Consider the following 18,467-nt stretch of genomic DNA (forward strand, 5'->3'; position numbering starts at 1 on the left):
AACTAAGATTCCACAAGCCGTGCGGTGTGGCCAAAGGGGGGAAAAAATTCAAAGATTTTAAACTTCCATTCTATTTCTTAGTGAGCTGTGAAAATAATTCTGTGTTAAGGCAAATTAGCTCTTTACTTTCGTGGTTCATTTTATATTCAGAGAAACTTTTACAAGCTTTTAATGCCAGGCTTGTCTTATTTATCAAATGCTGTTTTCAAGTAAGATGCTTTTAGGAACAATTTTGTGATTTATTCGAATAAGGAGTTTTTTTTCCTTCTTCCCAGGATTTTAGTTAATTTCAAGAAATTTTACTTGCGTTAATTATTTATTTAAAAAGTTTAATCACAGAAAAAAACGTACACTTGCAATGAGCTAGCCAAACTCAAGGTTGAGAGCACAGTCCTCCAAAAGATTGCCCTCACTTCAGATACCAGCTGCAAGTTCAGGGGTCCCCAGGGCCAACGCTCAGGTTTTATAATTTGCTAGGATGACTCACAGAACTTAAGAAAGCACTTCACTGGACTTCCCTGGTGGTCGGGTGGTTAAGTCTCCGCTCTCCGATGCAGGAGGCTCGGATTTGATCCCTGGTCAGGGAACTAAGAGCCCACATGCTGCAACTAAAAGAGCCCGCCTGCTGCAACTAAGACCTGGCTCAGCTAAATAAATAAATATTAAAAAGAAAGAAAGAAAGCACTTCACTTATGATTACAGTTTTATTATAGCAGAAGGATATAAATCAGAACCTGCCAAAGGGAGGAACTCATAGTGTGAAGCATACATCTCAGGGATGCAAGGCCTTTTGGCATGACAGTACTCAAAGAGTATTACGAACCAGGAAAGCTCACTCAAGCTTTGGTGTCCAGAGTTTTTGTTGGGATTTTATTGTGGAGGCATAGTTGATTAAATCATTCCCCACCTAACTCGATATCCACCTCCCCTGCCCTCCTAGGAGAATGGGCTGACATCATGTAGCTCAAAGCCTCAACCCTGTAATCATATGATTGGTCTTTCTGGGGTGACCTGTTCCCATCCTGAGTCATCTTGTTAGCATAAGCTATCTAGGGGCCCACCTTGAGCACCTCATTAGCATAAACTATCAAGTGTGGTCTGAGGGACCCACCATGAATAACAAAGACACTCCTATCACTTGGGAAATTGCAGTGGTTTAAAGGTTACCTCCCAGGATGAAGCCATATTTTTCATTACACAATACTAAACAAGTAACTGCTATCCTCCATCTATGATTAATAATATTAGCAGGTTTTTATTTTTTAGGAAATAACATTAGGGATGTTAGGGATAAAATTCAGGTATCTTGTGTTTCCCACATCTCTCTCTCTATGTATATATTTATCCATATAGTATTTTGTGTATTTAAAAAATCTTTATAAACATGATTTCAGACTTACAGAAGAATTGCAAGAATAGTACAGAGAATTCCCAAATACCTTTCACCCAGATGCCTCAATATTTGCTTCATCATTTTTCTCTCTACTTTTTTTTTTTTTTGACTGCACCACATGGCATGCGGGATCTTCCCCGACCCGGGATTGAACCCATGCCCCCTGCAGTGGAAGCATGGATTCTTAACCACTGGATGGCCAGGGAAGTCCTCTACTTTTTCTTCCCAAATCATTTTCAGTGAGTATTTTGTAAAAAGAGATTATCAAAATCAGAAAATTAACATTGATATACTATTATCTAACCTACAGACCTTACTAGATTTAGTTGTCCCAATTAATGACCTTTACAGAAAAAAAAGATCTTGGTCATGTGTTATATTCATTTGTTATGTCTCTTTTAATCTGGAACAGTTTCTCTGTCTCTCTTAAATTTTATGATATTGGCATTTTTTAAGAGTACAGGTCTGGTATTTTATAGAATATCCCTCAATTTGGGTTTTTCTGTTTCCTGGTGGTTAGATTCAGGTTATGCATCTTCAGCAGAAATATTATAGAAGTAATATTGTGTTCTTCTCAGTGCCTTGAATTCTTTTGGCTATATACCCAGAAGTGGGATTGCTGGATCATGTGGTGGTTCTATTTTTAATTTTGTGAGGAACCTCCATACTGTTTTACATAGTGGCTGAACAAATTTACATTCTCACCAACAGTGCTGGTACTTCGTTTAGGATTTTTACATCTATTGTCAGCAGAGTTGTTGGCCTGTAGTTTTGTTTTCTTGTAGTGTCTTTCTCTGACTTCGGTTCAGGATAATATTAGCCTCATAAAATAAGTTTGGAAGTATTCCCTCCTCTTTAGTTTTTTTTGAAGAGTTTGAGAAGGTTTGTTATTTATTCTTCTTTAATCATTTGGTAGAATTCACCAGTGAGGCCACTTGGTCCTGGGCTGTTGTTTACTGATGGTCCTGGGATGTTGTTGATTACTGATCCAATCTACTTTCTAGTTGTAAGTTTGTTCAGATTTGCTGTTTCTGTATGATTCAGTCTTGGTAGGTTGTATATTCGTAGAAATTTATCCATTTCTTCTAGATTATCCAATTTCTTAGTATATATTATTTGTAAGAGTCTCTTATAATCCTTTTTATTTCTCTGGCATTGGTTGTAATGTCTCCTCTTTTATTTCTGACTTTATTTGTATGTTATCTTTCTTTTTCTTAGTTAATCTAGCTAAGTCTGTCAGTTTTGTTGCTCATTTCAAAAAACCAACGTAGTTTGGTTGATTTTTTCTTTTTTTAAAATAAATTTATTTATTAATTATTTATTTTTGGCTGTGTTGGGCCTTCGTTGCTGTGCGTGGGCTTTCTCTAGTTGTGGTGAGTGGGGGCTACTCTTCGTTGCGGTGCCCAGGCTTCTCATTGCAGTGGCTTCTCTTGTTGCAGAGTACGGGCTCTAGGCATGTGGGCTTCAGTAGTTGTGGTGCGTGGGCTCAGTAGTTGTGGCTCACGGGCTCTAGAACGCAGGCTCAGTAGTTGTGGCTCACAGGCTCTAGAGCTCAGGCTCAGTAGTTGTAGCACACGGGCTTAGCTGCTCCACGGCATGTAGGATCTTCCCGGACCAGGGCTCGAACCCGTGTCCCCTGCATTGGCAGGCAGATTTTTAACCACTGCACCACCAGGGAAGCCCATGTTTCACTGGTTTTTTTGTAATGATGTGCTTTGATTCCTTTCTCATTTTCTTTAGTGTATCTTCTATGAGTATTTTCTTTGTAGTTATCCTAGGGCTTACATAAAACATCTTGTAGTTATAACAATCTATTTTAAGCTGACAGCAACTTAGCATCAATTGAATACATATACTCTACACTTTTACTTCTTCCTCCTCCACATTTATTATTGATGTCACACATTACATAGTTTTCATATTGTGTATTCATTGACATATTTTTATAGTTATATTTTTTACACTTTTGTCTTTTAATTTCTACACCAAAATTAAAAGTGATTTATGCACCACTGTTAAAGTATTACAGTATTTATTTGCCTATATATTTACTTTTACCAGTGAGCTTTATATTTTCACATACTTTCATGTTGTGTTTAGTGTCTTGTTGTTTTAACTTGAAGAACTCCTTCTAGCGTTTCTTATACGGCAGGTTTAGTGGTGATGAACTCCCTCAGCTATTGTTTATGTAGGAATGTCTTTATTTTTTTCTCATTTTTAAAGGACAGTTTTGCTGAATATTGTATTTTTGGTTGGTAGGTTTTCTTCTTTAAGCACTTTGAATATATTATCTCACTCCTTTCTGGCCTGTAAGATTTCTCCTTAGAAATACACTGTTAGTCTTATGTGAGTTCCATTGTACATGACAAGTCACTTTTCTCTTGCTGTTTTCGAAATTCTCAGTCTTTGACTTTTGACAATTTGATTGTAACGAGTGTCAGTGTGATTCCTTGGGTTCATCTCTTTGGAGTTCCTTAGGCTTCTTGAATCTGAAAGTCCATTTCCCTCCCCAAATTTGGGGAATTTTTAGCCATTATTTCTTTAAACATTCTGCCCCTTTTCCTCTCTCTTCTCTCATAATTCTCTTAGAATTTCTTCACTCTCATTCTTTTTTCCTTTTGTTCTTCTGATTGCGTTATTTCAAACGACCTGTCTTCAAGTTTGATGTTTCTTTCCAGTGCTTAAGTGTGATATTGAATTCCTCTCATGAACTTTTCAGTTCATGAAATTCAGTTCAGTTCATTATATTCTTCAGTTCCAAAATGTGTTTAGTTATTTTTAAAATTTTCTGTCTCTGTAGGTTTTCTCATTTTGTTCATGCCTCATTTTCTTGAGCCTGTAGAGCATCTTTATGATGGTTATTTTGAATTGTTTGTCAGATAATTCATATACCTCTATTTCATTAGGATAATTTTCTGAAGATCGGTTTCTTTTATTTTTTGTGTGAGCCAGGTTTCCCTGTTTCTTCATGTTTCATAATTTTGTGCTGGGATCTGCACATATGGAAAAACAGCCACCTTTTCAAATCTTTATGGCCTTGCTTCGTACAGGAGAAGACTCTCACACATGAGCCCAGCTAAAGATCCGGGGGGCTTCTGAAACCTTTTCTGGCGGGATGTGACTTCTCTGGGCTTGCGTGTGCAATTTCTCAATTAGAGAGGCTTGATGGTTTTTTAGGCGCGCATAATCTTTTGCTCCCTCTGGTGCCTGTTTGTGGCACTGCAAGTTCTCTGGTGCTCCAGCAGCAGGGTGCCTTCGCTCTCTCTTGGAATCAGGGGCCACCAGGCATCCAGAGTATGCTGGCTCCCCATGAGGCGAGACAGATACCATTCCCTTGAGCAGCCCTGTGAAAAGCTGGCATACCAGAAGCAAGTTTTCCTCTTCCCCTTCCCTCCCGTGCCAAATTGCACTGCCTGCAGGATGCCACCCCTCCCTTTTCTCTGGTCTTTGCAGCATTCAGGCATCCATGCTATGCCAGTTCTGTCAGTGCTCCAAATGAGGCATGTCAGAAACCCGTCCTTCAGGCAACCTTCCAAAGAGCTAGAACGCTGGAGGCACACTCCACTCCTGTGATTCCTTTCTGAAGGAAAAGTCAGGAGTCGGGCTGTTCTTGCCTGGCACCAAACTGTGCTAGCTTGGAAGAGGGGTTGACGTGGGGCAAGTGAAATTGCTCTTCTTATCCATTTCAGTGCAGCTGTTTTCAGCTTTGTGATCCTTTGGGACTTTTTAACTGGATTCTGGAAATCTCATAAAGGTATTTTGGTCCGTATGTCATTTTGAAAGTGGTGTTTCTGTGGTAGAATGAGTCCTAGGACGTACAGTTCTGCTGTGTTTGCTGATGTCGTTCTCCTCCTCCCCGTACTTCTTTATGCTGCTGGTTTAGAAGTGAAATGACTTAAGAAACCCACCCACATGTTTATTGTGAACCTGTATGTTTGCCACTTTACAAAGAAAAACATTTTGAGGCCACGTTGAGTATAAATAATCTCATCTTCCCTTGATAAAGCTACATTCTGCTCCTTGCTAATTTTTCTTTTCCTGTCCTTGCAAAGTCTGGCTTTCTGGAATGCAGGGAAAGATGACCCTGGTAATAGGGATGTAGATTGACCTTTACATCTAAGTTTCCCATTTCTAGAGTACATGATGATGTATTATTTGAGACTAAAACACAAAAGGAAATGCTTAAACTTACTATGTATGAAGTTCTGCAACCAAAATATGTCCATAACTATATTATCCTCTTTTTAAAAAGATGATAATGTCTGTTTTTAAATTCTTGGTAAATAGTAATCTAATCATTGCATAGACTCTCATATTGAAGGTTTAGGTGATGGCAGTAATGGTCACATTCATTATAATGGCAAATATGACACATTTTCTACACGTCTAGAGCCAGAATATAGAATAGAAATGTGCTGTCATAGTTATAAATAGTTAACGTAGACTCTGCGGTCAGAATGCCTGAGTTCATGTCCTGGTTCCACCACTCAGCTAGGTGATCAGCATCAGTTTATTTAACCTTATTTTTTCTTTCGTGCCTCAGTTTCCTCATGTATAAACTGGGTATGATACTAATAGCACCCACATCATGGGTTGTTATGTGACTTGAATGAGATGATTTATAGATAGATAAATAGACACAAAGTTTTTAGAACAGTGCCTGGAATTTAGGAGGTCCTGCCTGAATCATTGTTAGCTATTCTTAAGAGTAATTGTGGTGAGATGGCTCTTTTTAAGCATTAGATATCACGTTAAGAAAAAAAGATTAAATGACCTTTCTACCTCATTGACAGAGTTGAAACTGTGGGACAGCCAGACAGAAGAGACAGTATAGGAGTGTGTGCAGAAAAACAGAACGGATATGACTCCCTGCAGCGGGATCAAGCAGTTTGCATTAGTACAAATGGTAAGAGGGAAATCACTGCCGTTCTCTTTGAAATCTATGATTCACTGTAGTAAGATTTGAATCAGTTTCAAGATCACACATTTATAGCAGAAGATGAAAAAGTTTAGGTCTTAATGGCATATCTATGTGGCTGCTATGTACCAGGCATTATTCTATACCCTTTAAAAATAATACGTTATTTAATCCTTTTAACAGCTTTTTGAAGTGAGGAGTAGTAGTATATCCATTTTGTAGTTGATAAAAACAGCCACAGAGAGGTGAAGTAGCTGGCTTAAACTCACATAGTCTGGAGGTGATTGAGCTGGGATTTTCACCAGGTGGTTTACCCCTGGATTCGGTGTGCCTGGGTGATCTGAATTCAACATAGATTAGACAACATAAATTCGGCATAGATTAGGGAAACGGGGAGAAAGTTTACATCTGTAGTGTTCTTTGGTCCCTTACTTTGCAGTAATCACACTTTTAAAAATCACTACCAAGATGTATTAATATTTTACTGTGTGGGTCAAACAGTAGGTAGCACAAGATTCTTGTTTATTCCATGGGAAACAATCTTGTTGTTCCACAGGATGTAATTTTGTAAAGGAGTCAAGTTTCTTTTGATGCCATCCATATGGGAAACTCATGGTCTGTATTTCAAAAGAGTGGAACCCTGGACCAGAACTCTAAAATGTTATTAAAGCTTTAACTTCTTCTTCTGCCTTGGGGATGGGGGTTAATTAACATATTTAACTGCATTATCTTTGACCAGTTGGCATTCCAAAATGTTTTCTTTATCTGAATTAGGAAATTAGCTGTATTACCAATAATCTAGAATCTTGTTTCCGTTCTTAGTTATTGCTCACATATGAATGACTCTTTACCTTAACGTTTTAGGTGCAGTTTTTGTAAATGGAAAAGAAATGACTAATCAGTTGCCCGCAGTTACTTCTGGGTCCACTGTCACATTTGACATTGAAGCTGTGACTCTAGGATCCAGCAATAATAACGAAGGCGGAAACATCAAGCTTCGAGTAACTATTAGCTCAAATAACAGAGAAGTGGTGTTTGATTGGTTGCTCGATCAGTCTTGTGGTTCTCTTTACTTTGGATGCTCGTTTTTCTATCCTGGGTGGAAAGTGCTGGTATTCTAGATTTTCAGATGATTGGCTTTGGGTTTGCAGGGGTTTCACATAGCTTTCCTCAGCCCAGTTCAGTTGTCATTGGTTTAAAAAATCGTTAGATTCATCTCTCAGTTAAGTCATTGGAAACAGAAATTATTTACTGGATTTATTTTCCAGTATCTTAGCAATAAGAGGCGTGAATATTGTGGACAAAACAGTAATGCAGTCCATTTTATTTTTAGCATAGTGTTAATTGGAATATCACATCACGATAAAAATCAAATTGGCTTTTAAAAGTATGAGGAGATATAGACAGCCCTATGTACCTTTCCACTGTACTTCTTTTTAAAGTTGGCTGTAAGAACACAAAAATGTAACGTAACATTTTTTTTTAATTAAATCTCTATCTTTTAAAGATCCAGGGCCATCCAAGACTTTAGAATGAAAAGGCAAGAATAGACCAGGTAGAATGTGCCACCATGTACGCTGTAATATACACTCTCTTGTGTGTTCTCCACAGGAGTGTTGAATATGCTTTTCATATTCAGGGATTTGTAAGCAGTATTGAATTTTATCTCATGTTCAGTAACCTTTAAGTCCCAAAAGCATGATAATTTTTGCATTTTTAAAAATTACTGAGCAAATGTCTACAACAGGCAAAGTATTTTCTTTTGTTCTTTCCTTGCAGTTCAGTTCACGATAGGCTAGAGGGTTTTTACAGGGTAAAACTACTTATGGCAGTAGTCTGCACAGCCGTGTTAGCCATGTCCCATGTTTGAAATGTGCACAGGTGCATATCCAGCCTCAGTGACGCGCATGTCGTTCTTCCTAGGGTCTGAGCTGCAGCCCAGTTTCATGTCAGTTTCATAAATGGTCTTTTAGTGGACCAAACAAATGTAGGGTAAATACTTGACCTATTTTTTGGAAAACTTAAATTTGTTTAAAATATTTATTTGAAGGACTTAGGATGTAAAAATGATTATCTTGCTATATAACAGCTTAAGATCTTTTTTCTTTAATGTGAATTTTTTTTTTTTCATTTTTAACAGTAGAAAAGTGGAAAAGCAAGTTTGATATTTTTGTGAGATAATTTATTTGGGGAATCCAGTTCCCTATTAGACAATCATGACCTTTTCCCCTTGCCTTTTTATATTATAAGTAAGCTGTTTTTCACTTGCTTAGTGACTGTTAAGAAGATGTGCTAGAATGTAGATGCCTCGTCCAACTGTCTGAAACAAAATAAAAAGCTAAAAGGTATATGTGTGTATTTTTTTCTTTCATGAGATTTAATTAATTCAGATTTAATTTTTTAAGTAGAGGGAGAAAAGTCATCTTCACTTATAAGTGGGAGGAACCATATGTACATAAAATGAATAAGTTCTATATACATATATAACATATGTATTGGCAAGGCTGTACTCCCTCCAAAGGGTCTTGGGGAGAATCCTTGTCTCTGGAAGCTTCTGGTGGCCGCAGGCATTCCTTGACTTGTTGCTGCATAACTCCAGTCTCTGTCTTCCCATGGCCTTTGGGCTTTGTTTTTAGCTGGGCCGCACAGCTTGTGGGGATCTTAGTTCCCCGACCAGGGATTGAACCTTTGGCCGCGGCAGTCCTAGCTAACCCCTGGACCACCGGGGAATTCCCTCCTTTGGTCTCTTAAAAGGACACTTCTCTTGGATTTAGGACCCAGTCAGAGAATCCAGGATCATCTCATCTCAAGGTCCTCAATTTATATCTTCAAAGACCCTTTTTCCAAATAAAATCACTATCACAGGTTCTGGTGTGGACATGTCTTTTTGTGGGCCACCACCATTCAACCCTGACGATGGTGTTTGGCTGGAGTGGAGTGGTGGTTGGCTGTAAGTTTCTGTCTTGCTAGGCTGCCCCTTTCCTGGTCCTTTGGCTACAGAGAGCAGGCTTTTGTTGGGGCTTTTTTGTCTGTGTCTGTTGGTATTTCCATGTTGCTGGCTTCTTCAGCCCCAAGTCTGAGATACATAAGACAAGAGAACCCTAGGAACGCACAGTACTGAGTTCCTTGAGTTTTGAGGTCCCTCGGCCATCTGTCAGAATCTTATTATGTTTGTTTCATATTTTTTTCCAGGGTTTTTAGTTGTACTTAGCAGGAGGAATAGGGAAATTATGCTATTCCATCTTCTCAGAAGCATAAATTCTGAAGCTGTATAATAGATTTTAATATCAAAACAAAAATAGAAGTAGAGATGAAAGGTAAATACATCTCTTATGAGGGGTTTTCCTGCAGAGGGAGCAGAGTAAGCATCTAGCTCCTGTGTTAAATATGAAGGATTTAGTTCAAGAAGTGAGATTTATTCAATTGAGAACAAACTATTGTGACAACTGTGATTGACGGTCACACACCCATTTAGGTATCTCCTAAACTGGCTCAGAACTTTCCATACGTATGTAAATCAACCAGTGCCAGAATGGATAGTTTGCTCAGCTCATATCCACTGCTGCATTACTTGTTTCCTGTGTCCCATGTCTTCCTCCTTCTTGGATTATTCCTTTATTTTAGTGGAGCACTTCCTCCATTTCCTGAGAAAGGGTGCCCAAGAGGTAAATATTTTGAGAGGTAGAGGTCTGAAAATCTGTTTATTCTATCCTACATTTGACTGTGACTCATTAAGAATTCTGGGTTGGAGATCATTTCCCCTCAGAATTTGAATGCATTGCTCTGTTGTCACCTAGGATACAACCAAAAGTTGATGCCGTTCTGGTGCCCATTCGTTTGTAGGTTATATGTTTTTTCTCTTTGGAAGACTGTGGTATCTTCTCTTTATTCTGTCTTCCTATGTTGGTATAACACTCAGCTATATAGCTCATTTAACTGCTGACCCTATGGGTACATGAATTTCTGACACCTGCTTTAAACCCACTAGATTATAAATTCCTTGAGCTTTTGTATCTTCTGTAGCAATTATTCTCAATCCTGCTTGCACATTAGAATTTCCTGGAGAGCTTTTAAAAATAGCAAAAATTCTGATTTAGTTGGTACTAGTGGCGCTCACTTTTTTTTTTTTAAAGAAATGAAATTATTGTATTATGAAGGCAGATTTGGGAATAACTGCTCCAGAGTAACTAAAAGTCCAGTCTCCATAGTAATTTTTTTTTGTAAATCCAAATTTTCTTTGAAAGACTATCCTTTATTCTGAAATTATCCTTCTTGCTCTTTTTGCACTGTGTCCTTCTATAACATGAAAGTGACAGTAGATGTCAGGTTTGCTTGTTTTGTTCATAACTCTTATCTGACAAAAAGTCAAAAAATTTTTGAATGTATATTACTGGTCTATGAAATCCAAAAGTCTGGGATCTACTTACTACCCTACATTTCCTGATACATGGGCATCTGATAAATACTTTTGAACTAAGACCAGTACTTTTCTTTTTAAAAAACAAAAACCATATTCAGCAAAATAAAACTAATCTCTCACAAAAGCCTATCTCTCATGGAATTTCACGTTGATTAAATGAAAAGTGACCTTTCTATGTCACTTCTATTCATTAGTCTTACATAAGGCAATGTTAGAAAACTTGCAGTTTTGTAGAGAATTAGACTTTGTTAATGTAATCTCAGGAGACTTCTCCATGTTCTTAAAACAGCTTGTGGAAGAGGGAGCCAAGCATATGGTTTTTCTTTAGAGGTGAGAGCTGAGGATTGAAGTTGGCAAAACCGTGTGGCCGTAGGGAAGGAAACAGTGATGGTAACCAAGAGCAGGTTACTGTGCTAGATCCCTTGTTGAAGGGGGCATTTTAATCCCATTTTACAGCTGAAGAAACAGACTCAGTGTCGTTAAGTAACTATGAGTTTTGAAGCTGCAAAGGCACCAAAGTTGGCATTCAAATCCAAGGCTATCGACTATCAGTTCTTCTACCACGATACACTCTGTCCACACTACCCGATGTCTCAGGGCACCAGTTGGAGATTAGACACTTGGAAATACGGCTTACTAGAACATGAGTGAATGTCTCCCTCTCTGGAATTTAAGATTCACGAGGACAGGAACAATGTCTGGGTTATTCATCTTTGTATCCTCATGCTTAGCTTAAGGCAAAGGCCATAGCAAGCGCCCAGGAAGCATTTAATGAATAAGTAAGGCTCCTTAAGGCTAATTACCCACATGGCACCCTTGGTCCTTTCCCTACAGGGCTGCACAGAAGAACCAGCCCCCCCAAATGAGAAATTGGGATGGATAGAATCCATTCAGAAGAAAATCTTAGTTGAATTAGTGAAGAAGCTAAGATTTGTTGGACGCCTGTTACATTCTAGGTACTTGTATTAGGTGATTCATAAATTTGTCTCAAAATATAAAAAGGTTTTATTCTGATATCTGTACAACTTCACCCCTTCTCTGGAGTAATGAGCAATAAATCTAGCGAAGAGGTAAATGATTGTTTAGGGACAGGAGGAGAAAGAAGTGACTGTGGTTTTGATCCGTGGGGACTGGGAGAATCCTTGAAACAGGATCTGAGTCTTATTCAACGTCTCATTGCCAGTGCTTGGGACAAGTGCTGGCACACACTCACAGATGATTGACAGAACGGCTGCTAGTGGTGGCATGCTGCAGGAGCAGGTGGAAGCTATTGGGGTTCTGAAAAAGAATGGGGTAGCATGGACAGAAATATGATTCCAGGAGATGGTGCACCCGCAGGTAGCCCCTGGTTGAAGCTTTGCCATGTGGATAGGATGGTAGTCAGAAATGGGAAAAGAGGACAGATGAAATACAGTAGTCCAGGAGATATCCACCCTGTTCTCTAGAACCAACTTTATAACGTGATTCATCCATGTGACACTTAAGTAGCAATCTTGTTTGCCTAAGAATGTACTTGAGTGAATTTTTACCTCTGTATAAAAATCAACCTCACACTTGTACAAATAGTACCTAGGAATAGAATATGCTCCAGAAACTGGATCGTAGACTATGTACGGAGAACACCAGAATGCGTGGTGTGTACCATGCTGCACTCTGGTATCTCCCCTGGTTGGAGGGGAGACTGCATACATGAGAGATAAGACTGAAAACTTCGTGAATTCAGATCAGGGAGGAAGAGCGTGATTTTTACGCTGTCAACAACTGGGAACCATCAGTGATCCGTTTTAATATGGTACTTGGTATAGTTAATAAAACCTCATGTATTTCTCCTTTTCTAAGATCAGCATACTATTTAGATTAACAAACAAAATATAAATTGAATGTTTAGAAACTATTTTTTGACAGTGAACTTCCCGTTTTACTTAATACAAATTTACTATGTTCCAATTCTGTGCTAACCACTTATCCATTATACCTGCTTCCCAGTGAGAAATCATCCCTCTTCTTGAACTCCCTTATCTATTTCTTTAGATTTTTAAAATATAAGAACTACAGAAAATAGGCAGTACATTGTTTCAGAAATGGCACAGTGAAAAGCTGCCTTCCTATCTGTCCTTTCATCCAGCCATCTTCTCTGAAAGCAGTTGCTTTTGTGTATCCTTTTAGTCATATTCTATAACCCAAGCAAAAATGGGCATATTTTTCAAATTTTTAAAAAATGGAACTTACATCTTGGTATTTGTTCCACATTGGTTCAAAACAAACCTTCCCGATCCCCTTTTTATGGCTGTATATTCCACTTATATGGATTATAATTTACTTAACCAGTCTCCTACTGATGACTTGTGTCTAATCTGCTCTTTTCAACAGTGGTCACAATTTGTCAGTTTACATGTGTTCCAGTTTATCTGTAGGATTAAATTCCTGAAGATGAAATTGTTGGGGCAAAGGTTAAATGCATTGATTTTAACGGGAAGTACCAAATTGCTCTCTCCAGAGGTTGTACGAATTTATTTTCCCACCAGAAATGTCCTGAGTACCCACTTCCCCATTTTTTACCAACAGTATTATTAGCAAGCTAAATCCATCTGTGTTCTTGATCTCATTCCTTCCTTTTTCTGGTAACTTGCATCTTTGGTCTTCTCTGTGTCTTCCTCAGTATACATGCTCAACCTTCCCATCCACTCTCCCCGTTCTCTTCCTTTGCCTGTTTCCCTCTTCCTATGGCCCCGTTTTTCACATCTTCATGATGAACTTCTCCAACTCATTTTCCATTTACTAAGCTCATTAAACCTGTTTTCTATCACTAAACTCCCTTGAAGGTGATATCGTACTCATTTTCTGTTACAGCACTACCGTTTCCTTTTTGAAGCTCTCCTCCCTTGGCTTTGTCACTGCGTATTAGTTCATTTTCATTCCTTCACACCGAAACAAACACCACTCAGTGATTACTTCTTGGGCACTTACTTCACGGCGGGCAGTGTTCTAGTAGTTGGATATTTCACCTGGAGGACTACAACAGCATCCTAGTGTCCTCCCTCCGTAGAGCTTCTCCCCTCCCAAATTCTTGTAGCCATGGCTCACCTATAACACACGTGTTTGTGTCATGTGTGTGCAGTAAATCTCCAAATACCTCCTACTGCCTGAAATCCAGTCGCTTAGCGTGGCATGTAAAGCCTTCAGTTCATGTGGCAAATGTCTGAACACCAACTAGGACCGTGAGGCAGTACTAAGGCCAGTGAGACTGACTTAGCAGTCTAGTGAAAGGGAAACAGGGGCTTAAAAGAAACACACGGTGAGCTTTGGAGGCAGAGGGTGCTCAGCTCAAAGAACACAACGCAACATGTACACAGGCAAGCTATTACTTGTAAATAAAGCAAGCACAGTGGAATTGTCAACACTTCTGTAAAGTTTCCCTCAACTCTTCTAATTTCAACAAACTATTCACCTCACAGAATGTAGTATACAATTTTATTATATATTGTTTTACTTTATCATTTGTATCCCACTCTTAATCTATGGGCTTTTTGAAGGCCAAGATAAATTCTTTTTCATTCAAAAGAAAATGAAAAAACCAAAGATGGATTAACATTAGGTTAACTAATATTGACATTACTCTGGACTATAAATTTTAAAATATTTTTTATGTAATACCATAAATAACATACTAGTTGCAACTGATGTTACTAGAACTGAAAGCAGGATTTCACATTAATTTTTCTCTTAATTTCTTATTAGCTCTGACTGATGGGTGTAATTTTTTTGGATCCTTACTATCCTAGCCAAGCCCAAATTTTTGTGCATGTATTGACAATGCATAATAATAAAAGACAAAAACAAAACAGAATACAGCTTTTATATTATTGAACTTTATGTACAAAATCATTTGATTTCAAATAAACATTTAATGTAAAAACAAACGTTCTTTTAAACTGATTTTTTTTTTTTTACATCTACTGTACCATTCAAATGCTTTATCATCTTACATGATTTCTTCAAAATCTCTTAACAAGGGTACATATAGAAAAGAATTTTTTTTTTTTATAAATAGAAACAAAGGGATTTTTTCAGCTTTTATTATAAGATGACATAAAAAGTTTACTCAACAGAAGTAATTTCATTACTATTTGGGGGAGGGAATCACCAACTTTTTGTGCAAACAATGCTAGCCTTCTTTTAAGCATTTAAGAGCATAACTGCTTAAGAAATGACATAAGCAATAATTCTACACCTACATCTCCCCTAAAATAATCTATTTTTTTTTCTTTTTACATATGTGCACAGCTTTAGCAAATTAAAGCCCGAGAAAAATGCTCGAAATCCACTATCCAGAGGCATAATCAGAGTTTACTGTAACTCAGCATTTGGAGAGCTTACCAATCAAGGAGTCTGTAATGAAAGCTGCAGTTTCCCTCTTTCCTATTTTTTTTTTAACACAAAAATCAATGACTAAGAACTTAATACTGGATGACAAATCACATCCACACTATTAGTTAAATAGCCTCACAGTTAAACACATCTCAAAGACCAATCAAATCAGTATTTACATTTTATAAATTTCTGAAGACACCATTAGAAAGCTTATATATCCCTTCATTAAACAAAATAGGGAACTGCATCTGATGGTGGTGGAATGAAATAAAAAAATTAAAAATACCTGTATTTACAGCAGCATTGATCCTTTATAAATAAAGAATATGAAAATGCATTTATCTTTAAGGATAATAAAAAATTGAGGTGATGTTACTCAACCACAGTGCTTGGAGTTGGACCAAAAACTCTATTGGTGCTTGTTAATGTGCCAGTAGTGAAACCACTTTCTGTTGGAGAAAATCCAACTGCAAATATGTGCATAAGACACATATAACACAGGGCAAAATTGCTCAAAACGATTCAAGTCAGCTTATCTGTATTGGATATTCTAATCGTGAAATACATTACGAAGACATCCTTGTGAAGAAAAAAAAAAGTTATTATCATTTTCTGGTTCATTTTTATAGAACATTTCCTCCCTCAAAAGTGGCATCTTAAAAATCTCAAACTCATTCTTCCCTTGGTTTACAATCCTAATGAAGAGATATGGACAGCTGAATTTTCCATGTGATTACCTAATTGGGAAAGAAAAACAAGAAACAAAAAAAACCAGCAAAATGTTCAAGTTTAAAAAAATATACTGGGTGAGCAATGCACCAAAATTATCCACATAAAAACAAATGGATGGTCAGTAACCTTATAAGCCAACATGACATTTCACCATCGACAATGTGAAAAATTAACATGCTCTCAAACAGGCATAAGATGAAGAAGTGCTATTTTTAAATTGTAAAATGAACTTACATCATGTAAAATATCTTATGTCGTAATTTTTCATTCCAAATTGACAAATGATTTCAAAATCAAGGATCAAGGTTTGACTGCAAATAGTAATGCAACATAATTTCACAAAAATCTTCAATTTCTAAAAAAGGGAATCACATTCCAATTTTCCCTCCCCAAGAAAATGTCTCACAATTACAAAGTAGAAAAACAGCCAGTCACAACTGCAAAAAAACATTATAATTTAAATATATGAAATAATTTCTAGATTATCAAGTCAATATATTTCATAAGACAATTGTTAAAGTTAAAAATACTTTCTTTGAAGTATTGCTTTTCATGCTCAAACTTGAGAATGTTTTAATGACATCAATAAAACTGATATACACGTAATGCTGCATAATGAAGTGAAATAGAACCCTGATAAAAATATCCTTGTTGAAATCATTTACTTCATCTGACAGTGCCTGTTTGGAACTTATGATTAAAAACAAAAACAAGACTCTTCCTAGAGGCTGAATTCCCTAGAATGAAATTTCAGTGTTTGTCCATAACATGGGGTTAGGCCTTTTCTTTTCAGAGTTTTTGTTTTTTGCTCTGTTTTGAAACCCCTGAGACACCATCTGTTTCCAAAGCTTTCTCTTTTGAGTTAATTTCACTAAATCCATTTGCGGTCCCATTTTGTTCTTCAGTGATTTCTTCATTTGCAGGGGAAGCAGATTCTCCTTTTTCTAATTTTTGTTGCATTTCACGGAGCTTGGTAACAGCTTTATCTATTGACATTATGCTAATAAGGTTAAAGTCATGCATGCTGACTAGATGAAGCATGAAGTTTCGACATAAATTCTTCTTAATTATTTTCTGTCCATAGTTTTCTACAAACAGCATACAGGCATGATTCATTTGATTGTCAGCAATAAACCTATTTAATAAAAACAACACAAAACATCAATAGCAATACAAAGCATTTCTGTCAAATGCCACAGTGATAACCATTATAGAACATTAAGACTATATCCAAATCCAGTTAAGTGATGACTTAACAAGTAGTAAAACTATAGTGAATCTGAGATTCAATAAACTGAATGAGCTTACAGTTTTAGAAATTTAAACAAATTTAATTTAACCAGAGCTTAAATAGATGTCATTTCTGTTTTTCCTAACGAAATTAGGAAGTTAGCAGTTAAAAGTATAAAACATTTTCTCTTGCCAGCACCACTTTCATTAAGTATATAATACTAACTATTCTCTCAGTTTCCTATTTCAGAAGCAGTGTTTCCTCTACATTTTCAGTTCATGGTAAACCTCTGAAAAGATGAAGATGTCACAACAAATGTGGTACAGTGTGATTGTTTTGGTGGAAAGCAATGAATAAAATTTGAGAGAAGCAAATTAAACCAAATAGGAGAAGGCTGCTCAGTTACCCACTGAAACTGAGACTCTAACAGAGCCTGTAAAAGCCTGCCTGCAGATCTGATAAAATCCAAATAGTTTACCAAATACCTGCCAGTCTGTAATGCCAGTGTATCATGAACCCAGTAGTTGTTATGCTAACAGATTTGGATCAGGAATTAAAACAGAACTCAATTAAGTAATCTAAAATTCTACCTTGAAACTGGCATATCAGGACAAAAGGAAAAACATAGATTTCAGGCAAGCCTCCATATACATACTTTACTCATAACTGCGTTTTAGTGACTAGACCAGGGATCAGGCAAACATTTTCTGTAAAAGGCTAGATAGTAAATATTTTAGGCTTTGCAAGCCATATGTGATCTCTGTTGTCTTCCTCTTTTTAATTTTTTACAACCCACTAAAAATGTGAAGACTACTCTTAGCTCAAGGCAGTTTACAAAAAAAAAGGCTATAGGCCATGCACCCAGACATCTGGACTAGAAGTTATGTACCAACTCTTCACTCCCCAAGACTAAGGAAACAAAAGTGCCCCCTCCCACTTATTTAACTATAAATGAAAAAACCTTACATGCTTGTGCCATACAAGAAAGCCTTATATGAGGATCTAATACTAATGAAGGTAGAGAAGAAAAACATATGTACTGACAGGTAAATAGTTCACATAGGGAAGGAAGCAGATCTGCAGGAAAAACAATGCTTCAGCTACAAAGGCACGAGAAATAAGGATTGTTCTACCTTGAGCTTTATGAAATGGTAATAAGAAATCAGAAAAGCTGCTTATATTTTATTCTGAATAATTAAGCAATTTTAAAAAATTGTGGCAATAAGTGTGATAAATAGTTCCAGGAATTCCAGGTGTGTAGCACATGGCATATTATTTATGTATCCCCTAGCAATAAAAGGAATAAAAATTGGATTATTATTTAAAAAAAAAAAAAGGACACATTAAATAAAAACCTGCTGTTAGATGGAGCTAGCACCTTCCTTAAACATTCTTTGAGGAT

The 18,467-nt window shown here is 37.1% G+C and overlaps 2 protein-coding genes across 4 annotated transcripts in view; one reads left to right on the top strand and one right to left on the bottom strand.

Moving 5' to 3' along the window:
• CRLF3 (cytokine receptor like factor 3) overlaps positions 1–8,659 on the top strand; it is a 37,501-nt gene extending 28,842 nt beyond the window's left edge. Inside the window, exons 7-8 of the mRNA XM_082442302.1 lie at positions 6,187–6,299; positions 7,176–8,659. Coding sequence (XP_082298428.1) covers positions 6,187–6,299; positions 7,176–7,432 — 370 coding nt within the window. The 3' untranslated portion in view covers positions 7,433–8,659. The remainder of the gene's footprint in view (positions 1–6,186; positions 6,300–7,175) is intronic.
• A 6,132-nt stretch (positions 8,660–14,791) lies between these two features.
• The window catches only part of SUZ12 (SUZ12 polycomb repressive complex 2 subunit), a 37,877-nt gene continuing 34,201 nt past the window's right edge, over positions 14,792–18,467 (bottom strand). For all 3 annotated transcript variants that reach the window (XM_082442261.1, XM_082442260.1, XM_082442262.1), the window contains one exon: positions 14,792–16,969. In XM_082442261.1, the coding sequence (XP_082298387.1) occupies positions 16,624–16,969 (346 nt within the window). In that variant the 3' untranslated portion in view covers positions 14,792–16,623. The remainder of the gene's footprint in view (positions 16,970–18,467) is intronic.

This window comes from Balaenoptera physalus (assembly GCF_965194825.1).
Source record: "Balaenoptera physalus genome assembly, chromosome: 20".
NCBI classification, from domain to species: domain Eukaryota; kingdom Metazoa; phylum Chordata; class Mammalia; order Artiodactyla; family Balaenopteridae; genus Balaenoptera; species Balaenoptera physalus.